We start from the raw sequence: 11,017 nt of genomic DNA, 5'->3' as shown, positions 1-11,017 counted from the left end.
AAAAAAAAAAAAAAAAAAAAAAAGAGAATCTTCATTAGACTATCAGCAGATTTCTCAGAAGAAACTTGGCAGGTCAAGAGAGAATCAAATAATACATTCAAAGTGCTGAAAGAAAAAAACTGCCAGCAACTAATACTATGTCTGACAAAGCTATCCTTCGGAAAGAAAGAAGAAATAACATGTTTCCTCGACAAACAAAGCTGAGGGAATTCAGGACCACTAGGTCTACCTTAAAAGAAATGCTTAAGGGAGTTTTCAAGTAAAAAAGAATAAAGTTGTACGCAGTGGTTCATGCCTGTAATCCCATTTTGGGAGGCCGAGGTGGGTGGATCGCCTGAGGTCAGGAGGTCAAGACCAGCCTGGCCAACATGGCAAAACCCCATTTCTACTAAAATAGAAAAAATTAGCCAGGTGTGGTGGTGGCCGCTGAGATTGTGCCACTGCACTCCAGCCTGGGTGACAGGAGCCAAACTGCATCTCAAAAAAAAAAAAACTTGAGGCTTGGCCTCCTACTCTCCTCCCACCCCCCTTCTCTGGGCCCAAGTCACCTTGGCTGAGGAGGGGGCTGAGGAGGTGTGAGCCCCTGCCAGGAACCCCCTGCCCAGACCATGCACTCAGCCCACAGGCCCCTGATGCTTGCATCCAGAGAGGCCTCCCATGGCCTTGGCTCGTTCGTGTAGAGGAACGTGGAACCTCGCTCTGTGGCTGTGTTCCCTTGGTACTCTGTCCTCTTCCTGACCCCTCCCTGCAGCCACATGAGGCCCAGCAACCTGCCAGCCACTCAGTGGCCTCCAACCAGACAAAAGAACCTGCCGAGTTGGCAGCTGTTGCTCATGAGCATCCACCAGGTGGGACAGAGAGTGCTGACCCTGGGCGGCCCCCTGGAGCCACCTGCCCTGAAAGCCCAGGGCTTGGACCCCCATACACTTTGTGGGTGGTGGAACCTGATAAGGGCCCACCTCCCACCACAGACAAGGAGCCCTGGGCCCCTCAGGGGAGCCCCTGCTAGACAGTGAGACAGAGACTGACCATGATGATGCTTTCCTCTCTGTCATGTCTTCTGACATCCAGTTGCCTCTACCACCCAGAGGTGTCAGGCCCAGTCCCTCAGTGCCCTGCCCAAGGAACAGGACTCATCTGAGAAGGATGGACGCAGCCCCAACAAATGGGACAAGGATCACATCCAGTAGCCCATGAGTGGCAGTCATGATCTTCAGCAAGTGGCACCAGGCCCTGGTGGGGCCCACCAGTGTCACCCCAACCAGGACAACTGGACCATCAGCCGATCCTGGGTGAGTGGTGGAACACCCTGGGGCCCAATGAGAAGCAGAAGTACCATGACCTGGCCTCCCAGGTGAAGGTGGCCCACTTGCAACAAGGACCGAACGAAGTCCAGCTCGGAGGCCAAGCCCACAAGCCAGGGGCTAGTCGGAGGGTACAAGGGCTTGCAGGAGCAGAGCATGTCAGAGACAGGCACTGCCACTGCCCCTGGGGTGTCCTCTGGTGGTTGTATCCCAGACACTCCAGAGCTGGGATACCAAGGAGCAGCTTCTGTGGGGCAGAACGGCTGCACACAGGGAACCTGGCTCAGCCTGGCCTGAGCCTTCTCCCACAGTGGGGTACGCAGCCTGGACGGTGGGGAAGTGACCATCAGGCACTACAGGAACTGATGCAGGTGGTGTCTGGTGCTGCATCGGACTCTGGCCCAAAGCCTTATACCCAGTATGGAGCTCCAGGCCCCTTGGCAGCCCGTGGTGAGGGAGGTGCCTTGGTGGCCAGTGGGCAGCCCCGCTGCTGCCCACCTGAGCTTCTCATTCCCAGCATGTGGCCAGTGAGGACACAGCAAGTGACGAGGAGCACATGGTCATCCGTGAGGAGGAAGGGGTGATGATGTCATTGCTTACAATGGCTTCAGCATCACTGACATTGATCTCAAGTACAAGGAGCAGGTGACCGACAGTGAGAGTGCATACAGCTCTGGGGAGGACCCAGAGAGCAACAAGGGCTTTGGTGGGAAGGTGTTTGCACCTGTCATCTGTTCTTCCTTTATCCCCTGCCACCCCTTGCTGGACCCTGAGCCCCCAGGGTCCCCCGATTCACCTGCATCCTTGGCAAAGGCTATGGTCCCACCCCATCCTCCTCCTCCACGTACTCTGATGCTTCCTTCTCAACTTTGGCAGCCACCTCCTTCTCACTGGGCCCAGGAACGTTCAAGGCCCAGGAGTATGAGCAGGGCAGCAGAAAGGGCCCCCTACGGACCCCACCCCCTGGGTAGAGAAACCGTACAGGTAGAGAAACCAAGGACTGGCTCAGGGAGCCAGAGTCCGAGAAGGTGTGGTCCTCCTCACTGCGGGTGCTGGACCAGTGCGGGCCCTGGTCATGCAGCTCTCCCAGGATCACAGCTTCTTCCCGTCCCCCAGGCCACAGCCACCCTCCAGGCCCGCTATGCAGACATCTTCCCTTCCAAGGTTTGTGTGCAGAACATCCTGCCCACGCGGCCCCAGCAGCTTCAGGCTACACCTGCCCCAGTACCAGCCTCTGGGACCTAGGCAGCGGCTCCTGGTGGCCCTGCACCCACCACCAGCATCCGTTTCACCTGCAGTTGAAGATCCGTGAGGTACCCAGAAGATCATGCAGCGGCCACTCCCACGGAGAAGCCCCCAGGGCTGAGGCTTCTCCCCCTGGACCGCCCCAACTGGCACCATAGCTGCCTCTATCCAGACTCCCAGCCCCACGGGGGTCCTGACCCCACCTCACCCAGCTTGGATTTTGGCTCCGCCCAGGCCGTCCCACCACTGCTTCTGCCCCAGACAGCCTGGACAGCCTGGCTGAAAGGGGACTCCCCAGCTCTGCCCCCGACCCCCAGGTCCCTCACACAGCTACCACAGGTAGGTGGGGGACCCCGGAGAAGATCCCAGGACACACAGTACCCTCTGAGGACATGGACAGTATGTGGGGATAGCATAGGATGGTTATCTCCTCCCAGGTAAAGCCATTTCATCCTTTCCAGTTTAGGACAGAATGAGTCCTGCTCCTCTTTTATATATCCCCTACCCCTGCAGCTCCCTCCTGGTGCCGGGGGCAGCTGGGGGGCTGCAGGGGCAGTCTCCCTTCTCCAAGCCCCTGTACATAACCTGGAGTGTGTGACCTTCAAAGCTTTTCACTTAAGGCAACATAGCTCCTGCCAGGGCTGCAAGCTGGAGTGTGGTGCAGGCCTTGGGCCACAGAAAGTACCTGTGGAATAGGTGGAGTTCATGCACCCCTTTTTTCCCCAGAGGGGCTGGACTCAGGTTAGTTTGGGGGTGGGGGCTCCTGTACTTTGCCACAGACACCAGGAGGGTTTTCTCCCCACCCCTTCCTGCCCTTCCAACTTGGGTTGTACTTTCTAAGAAGGTGATTCCCCCTGCCCTTGCCCCCTTCCCCAGAACAGAACATGTTGATCGTGTGCAGTATTTATTACTGTGCCGAGAAGCCGCGATGACCAAGATTAAAGCTGTTTAACACCAAATAATAATAATAATAAAATAAAAACTTGACTTCACACTGGTTTGGCCTGATCTGTTGGGGCCTGGTATAGAAACTCACCCCAAAACAATTACCTCCCACCATTATATAATGGTGGCCACAATTCCAAAATTGCATACTTTTGTAATTGATACACAAAATATAAAGAAAAAATTAGAGGCCAGGACCAGAGGCTCATGCCTGTAATCCCAGCACTTTGGGAGGCTGGGGCAGTGGATCACCTGAGGTCAGAAGTTGAAGACTAGCCTGGCCAACATGGTGAAATCCCATCTCTACTAAAAATACAAAAAGTAGCCAGGAATGATGTCGGGCGCCTGTAATCCCAGCTATTCAGGAGGCTGAGGCAGGAGAATACCTTGAACTGGGGAAGTGGAGGTTGCAGGGAGCTGAGACTTCGCCACTGCACTCCAGCCTGGGCAATAGAACAAGACTCGATTTCAAAAATTAAAAAAAAATTAGCCAGGCATGGCGGCGCATGCCTGTAATCTCAGCTCTTTGGGAGGCTGAAGCAGGAGAACTGCTTGAACCAGGGAAGTGGAGGCTGCAGTGAGCCGAGATTGCACCATTGCACGCCAGTCTGGGCAACAAGAGCAAAACTCCATCTCAAAAAAAAAAAAAAAAAAAAAAAAAAAAATCAAAGCCTACCACTACAAAAACACCAACAAATCACAAAGGAAGACAGAAAGAGAGAAACAAAGGAACCACAAAACAGTCAGAAAACAATTATAAAATGATAATAGTAAGTCCTTACCTATAAAAATTAGTTTAAAAGTAAATAGATTAAACCCACTAATCACAAGACACAAAGTAGCAGAATGAATAAAAAAACAATTCTCAATAATATGTGGCTTACAAGAGACTCACTTTTGCCTTAAGGACACACTTAGACTAAAAGTGAACGAATAGAAAAAGATGGCTGGGCGTGGTGGCTCCTGCCTGTAATCCCAGCACTTTGGGAGGCCAAGGCAAACGGATCACTTGAGGTCAGGAGTTCAAGACCAGTCTGGCCAACACAGTGAAACCTCATCTCTACTAAAAATAACAAAAAAAAAAAAAAATTAGCCATGCATGGTGGTGGGCACATTTAATCCCAGCTACTCAGGAGGCTGAGGCAGGAGAATCTCTTGAGTCCAGGAGGTGGAGGTTGCAGTGAGCCGAGATCGCGCCACTGTACTCCAGCCTAGGTGATAGAGCGAGCGAGACTCTGTCTCAAAAAAAAAAAAAAAAAAAAAGGAAAAGAAAAGATATTCCACCCAAATTATAGTCAAAAGAGGACAGGGCAGGTATACTCATTGCAGACAATTAGACTTTTGGTCAAATTTTGTCATAAGAGACAAGATCACTATATAATAGTAGATCAATTTATAAAGAGGTGTAACAATTGTCAAATACATGACAACATTGGAGCACCTAATATATAAAGCAAATATTAACAGAAATGAAGGAAGAAACTTACAGCAATATAAGAACAGTAGGGGACTACTGTGTCCCACTTTCAGCACCAGATAATCCATCCAAACAGAAAGTAAGTAGGGAAACAGTAGATGTGAATAACTATAGACCCAATAGACCGAAGAGGCATAGATAGATTATTTTGCCAAACAGTAGAAGAATACATTCTTCTCAAGGGCACAGGAACATTCTCCAACACAGATCATATATTGGGCCACAAAATGACTCTTAACAAATTTTAAAAGTTTGAAATCATATTATGTATATTTTATCACAATAGTATAATATTAGAAATCAATAGCATAAAGATTTTATTACTGAAGCGCTATTCATAATAGCCAAAATTTGGAAGCAACCTGACTGTCCACCAACAGATGAGTGGATGAAACAAATGTCACATATACACAGTGGACTACCATTCAGTCATAAAAAGAATGAGATCCTGTCACTTGCAACAACATGGATGGAACTGGAGGACCTTATGTTAAGAGAAATCAGCCAGGCATAGAACAATAAACTTCACATGTTCTCACTTACTTGTGGGAGCTAAAAATTAAAATAATTGAACTCATTCGGGTGCAGTAGCTCACACCTGTCATCCCAGCATTTCAGGAGGCTGAGGCAGATGGATTACCTGAGGTCAGGATTTTGATACCAGCCTGGCCAACATTGTAAAACTCCATCTCTACTAAAAATACAAAAATTAGCTGCGTGTGGTGGCACATGCCTGTGATCCCAACCACTTGGGAAGTTGAGGCAGGAGAATCACTTGAACCCGGGAGGCAGATGTTGCAGTGAGCTGAGATCCCACAGCCGCACACCAGCCTGGGTGACACAGCAAGACTTCATCTCAAAAAAAAAAATTAAACTCATGGAGATAGAGAATGAAATAATGATTACCAGAGGCTGGGGAGGGTGGTAGGGGTGGGGAGAAGTGAGGATATTTATTGGTATAAAAATATGGTTAGAACGAATAAATAAGACCCAGTACTTGATAGCACAACAGGGTGACCATATGTAATAATAATTAATTGTACCTTTTACAATAACTGAGTATCATTGGATTTCTTGTAACACAAAGGACAAATGCTTGAAGTGATAGGTATCCCATTTACCCTGATGTGATTATTACACATTGCATGCCTGTATCAAAATATCTAATGTATCCCATAAATATGTATACCTACTATGTACCCACAGAAATTAGAAATTTAAAAATATACATATCTTGACACAAATAAAGATAAAAAGCAACATATCAACAGTTACAGGATACAGCAAAAGCAGTTTAAGAGTGAAGTTTATTGCAATAAATGCCTATATTAAGAAAAAAGAAATAGATCAAATAATGTAATTTCACACCTCAAGAGAAAAAGAAAAACAAACCAAATGCAAAGTCAGTAAAAGCAAGAAAACAGTAAAGATCACAGCAGAAATAAATAAGATATAGACTAGAGAAACAATAGAAAAAAATCAGTGAACTAAATCTGTTTTTTTAAAAGATAAATAAATGAACAACCCTTAGAAAAACTAAGAAAAAAAGAGAAAAAACTCAAACAAATAAATCAGAAATGAAAGGTGACACATTACCACTGATACCAAAGAAACACAAATGATCATGAGACTACCATGAAAAATTATAAGCCAACAAAATTTGATAACCTAAAAAAGAAATTGGATAACCTTGGTTATAGGAATAAATTCCTATAACCACACAATCTACAAAGATTGGATCATGAAGAAACTGAAAATCTGAAAAGACTACTAATAGGTAAGGAGATTTAATCAGTAACAAAAAATGCTACCAAAGAAAAGGCAGTACTAGGTGACTTTACTGGGGAAAGCTACAGAACATTTAAAATGGAAATAATAGGCCAGGTGCAGTGGCTCATGCCTGTAATCCCAGCAGTTTAGGAGGCTGAGGCGGGCAGATCACTTGAGCTCAGGAGTTCGAGACCAGCCTGGGCAACATAGTGTGACCCCATCTCTACTAAAAGTACAAAAAAATAGCCAGGCATGGTGCTACATACCTGCAGTCCTAGCTATTCGAGAAGCTGAGGTGGGAGGATCACTTGAGCCTGAGAGCTGGAAGTTGCAATGAGCTGAGGTCGCGCCATTTCACTCCAGCCTTGGTGACACAGCGAGATCTTGTCTTAAATAGATAAATAAAATGGAAATAATACAAAAAAGTCTTCCCAAAAGAATGGAAGAGGAGAGTATGCTTCTTTTTTTTTTTTTTGAGACAGAGTCTCGCTCTGTCTCCAAGGCTGGAGTGCAGTGCAGTGGTGTGATTTCGGCTCACTACAACCTTCACCTCCTAGGTTCAAGCAATTCTCCCGCCTCAGCCTTCTGAGTAGCTAGGATTACAGGCGTGCACCACCACGCCCGGCTAATTTTTGTATTTTCAGTAGAGACAGGGTTTCACCACGTTGTCCAGGCTGGTCTTGAACTCCTGACCTGAGGTGATCTGCCTGCCTCGGCCTCCCAAAGTACTGGGATTACAGGCATGAGCCACCTCGCCCGGCCAGGAGAATACACTTCTAAATGCATTTGAAGAAGACATTATTACTCTGATACTAGAGTCAGAAGAGGACACTATGAGAAAAAAAAAAAATTATAGGCCAATATTTGTGATGAGCCAACTAGCAAATCCTCAACAAAATACTAACAAACTGAATTAGATCACACATTAAATACCAGATGGCCAAGTGGAATTTATTCTTAGAATGCAAGGATGATTCAAATACACAAATCAATAAATGTGACCACATGCAGAAAAACAAAATTAGATCTTATCTCAAACCATATGCAAATCTCAACTCAAAATGGATGAAAGACTTAACTGCTGTAAGATCTAAAGCTGTACAACTACTTTAAAAAATTAGGGATAAGTTCCTTAACTTGGGTCTTAATAATGATTTTTGGGATACAAACTCCAAAGCATAAACAACATAGGCAAAAATGGACAAATAAAATTATATCAAACTAAAAAGCTCCTGCACAGCCAAAAAAAACAATCGACAGAGTAAAGACTCAAACTATGAAATGTGAGAAAATATTTGCAAACTGTACATCTGATAAGGGGTTATCAGACATACAATAACCCCCAAATATACAATAGCCCCAAATATACAATAACTCAAACAATTCAATAGTATGAAAACAACCTCATTCCAAAAATGGGCAATGAACCTGAATTTTTTTTTTTTTTGCGATGGAGTCTCACTCTGTTGCCCAGGCCAGAGTGCAGTGACATGATCTGGGCTCACTGTAATGTCCATCTCCTGGGTTCAAGTGATTCTCCTGCCTCAGCCTCCCGATTAACTGGGACTACAGGCGTATGCCACCACATCTGGCTAATTTTTGTATTTTTAATAGAGACGGGGTTTCTCCATGTTGGTCAGGCTGGTCTGAAACTCCCGACCTCAGGTGATCCGCTCACCTCAGCCTCCCAAAGCGCTGGGATTACAGGCGTGAGCCACTGCACTTGGCTGAACCTGAACATTTTTTAAAGGAAGACATAAAAGGCAAATAGGGATACGAAAAAATACTCAACCTCATTAATCATCAGAGAAATGCCAATTTAAACCACAATTAGATGGCACTTCATATCTGTTAGATAAACAGAAAGATAAGTGTTTACAAGAATGATTTTATAGAAAGAAAGATAAGTGTTTACAAGAATTTTATAAAATGCTGATAAAAAAGTAAATCAGTACAACTATTATGAAAAATATGGGTATTCATTAAACAATTGAAAATAGAATAACCATATGGTTCAGCAACCCCACTAATAGTTACATACTCAAAGGAAAGAAAATCAGTATGTCAAAGAGATATCTACACTTTCATGTTTATTGCAGTATTAATTGACAATAATCAAGATATGTAATCAACCCTAAGAGAACACATAGTTGAAATATGGAAAAGAAACTAATCTCCAGAAAGAAAGAAAAAAGAAGCAGACGTACAGGAATAAGGTTCATAACTAAGGGCGGTGAAGTGGGAGAGAAAGAAAATTTAAATGGTTGCTTTTGGTTTCTGGTCACTTCCTAGTTTCAGTTTAAGTCTTCATGAGATCCAGCTATGTCTCTTGTCCTTGGATGCCATGACATACCCTTGTATACATCCAAACTTTTTCCTTTATGCCTAAGCTAATGGTTTTTTTTTGTTTTGTTTTGTTTGAGACGGAGTCTCACTCTGTCGCCCAGGCTGGAGTGCAACAGCGTGATCGCAGCTCACTGCAACCTCCACCTACTGGGTTCAAGCGATTCTCCTGCCTCAGCCTCCTGAGTAGCTGGAATTACAGGCATGCACCACCATGCCCGGCTAATTTTTATATTTTTAGTTGAGACAAGGTTTCGCTGCATTGGCCAGGCTGGTCTCGAACTGCTGACCTTACGGGATGCGCCCACCTTTGTCTCTCAAAGTGCTGGGATTATAGGTGTGAGCCACTGCACCCGGCGGAATTTTTGTTACTTACAATTCAACTGTCTTTGAGTGAAGCATCTGGCGTATAGCACCTAATTACCATTTTGCTCTTATGAAAAAGGAAGTTTATGTTCCAATTTACCTAATTAAACTAAATGTTCTTAAACTAAAGCCACCTACACTTGAGAGAAAGAAAATTACGCGTTTCAAAAATACTGTCTTCACCAAAAACGTATTTTGTGGCAAATAATTAAAACGTATATTTAATTTTTTTTTTTTTTTTTTTTTTTTTTTTTTTTTTTTTTTTTTTTTTTTTTTTATTTTTCTTTTTTTTTTTTTTTTTTTTTTATAGCCCTTTTTCTTCCATTATTAGAAATGGCATGGATAACATTAAATAAATAATTTACGTAGTTTACTCAACTTAAAATTTTCTCATTAATCAAGGGCCAGCACTAGTCAATATTTGCTCTATTTATAAAAAGGGAAGACAATCTTTCTAGTGTATTAAGTAGCATTAAAAAAAAAAAAAAAAAAAAACACAGTATAAGGACTCTTCTCAGAGTAAATAGCTTGGGTTTGTCACAAATTAAACTTGTATGCATGAAAATTTAAATTATAAACAAAATAAATAATTTTTATAAAATTATCTTAAGGCGGTTATTTAAATTGAAAATTATCTAAATTCTCTAGAAAAATAAACTACAGACTATTAATTTCATAAAGTGCTATCTTCAAATCTACATGGTAAAAAGCTACTTTTTGAAAAATAGCAAATATCCTCCAAAAACATCAACTAAGCTCTTGAGATTAAAACCCCCAAATTAATAGGGCACCTAAAAATTAATGCAAATTATATCAAACTGTCAGTACTGACCTCTTTTTCAGCTTCTTTAAATGTTGCTTCTTTCTCCTTGACTCGCTGCATAAATCTCTGTTTCAACTCTTCTTCTTCCCTCTGACATTGATCATAGAACTCTTGTCTTTTGGCTTCAAAGATTTCTTGAAAACTAAAGAGAAATGTTTTCTTAGTCTTATATTAAAATGAGGTAGGAGAATCGCTTGAACCCAGGAGGCGGAGGTTGCAGTGAATCAAAATCGCACCACTGCACTCCAGCTTGGGAAACAGAGTAAGACTCCATCATAAAAAATAAAAAATGCTAGTATAAACATGTAAAAAATATGTATTGTATGTTACATCCTATATAAGGAAATTTACCAACATTCTCTCACGTTTAGCAGCACAAAATGGAAATTTCCATATCATAAGATGTAAAAACCAAAGCACAATACTTAAGATCAGAGTATATAGAGAGTATATGTAAAGAATACTAGAATTTTTCACTTATATGAGTGAATTCTTATCCCCACCACTTTCCAGCATATCATACTTCTTCACATCTTTTGACAATAAAATTCAGGGAAACCTCTAATGTATGAGACGATTTTCAAAAATCCTCTAAAACAAAACAAAAAGTCTTTCAAAATATCATTATTATTCATTTAAGATAGTTAAATTTTGGGTGTCTACAAAGAACAATGAATGATATAACTGGATTAACTGGATTATATACACTACAGTGCCATACTTTTTTTTTTTTTTTTTTTTTTT

At 43.1% G+C, this 11,017-nt stretch overlaps 1 protein-coding gene and 1 pseudogene across 1 annotated transcript in view; one reads left to right on the top strand and one right to left on the bottom strand.

The window, feature by feature from the left end:
- SEPTIN14 (septin 14) overlaps positions 1 to 11,017 on the bottom strand; it is an 89,106-nt gene that overhangs the window by 13,301 nt on the left and 64,788 nt on the right. Inside the window, exon 7 of the mRNA XM_017867300.1 lies at positions 10,283 to 10,415. Within this exon, the coding sequence (XP_017722789.1) occupies positions 10,283 to 10,415 (133 nt within the window). The remainder of the gene's footprint in view (positions 1 to 10,282; positions 10,416 to 11,017) is intronic.
- Positions 609 to 2,461, top strand: LOC108526514 (protein capicua homolog pseudogene; annotated as a pseudogene).

The sequence above is a fragment of the Rhinopithecus bieti genome, unplaced genomic scaffold, assembly GCF_001698545.2.
Source record: "Rhinopithecus bieti isolate Rb0 unplaced genomic scaffold, ASM169854v2 scaffold_3947, whole genome shotgun sequence".
NCBI lineage: Eukaryota > Metazoa > Chordata > Mammalia > Primates > Cercopithecidae > Rhinopithecus > Rhinopithecus bieti.
The sequence above is the reverse complement of the archived record's forward strand: the minus strand, read 5'-3'. Positions and strand labels throughout refer to the sequence as shown.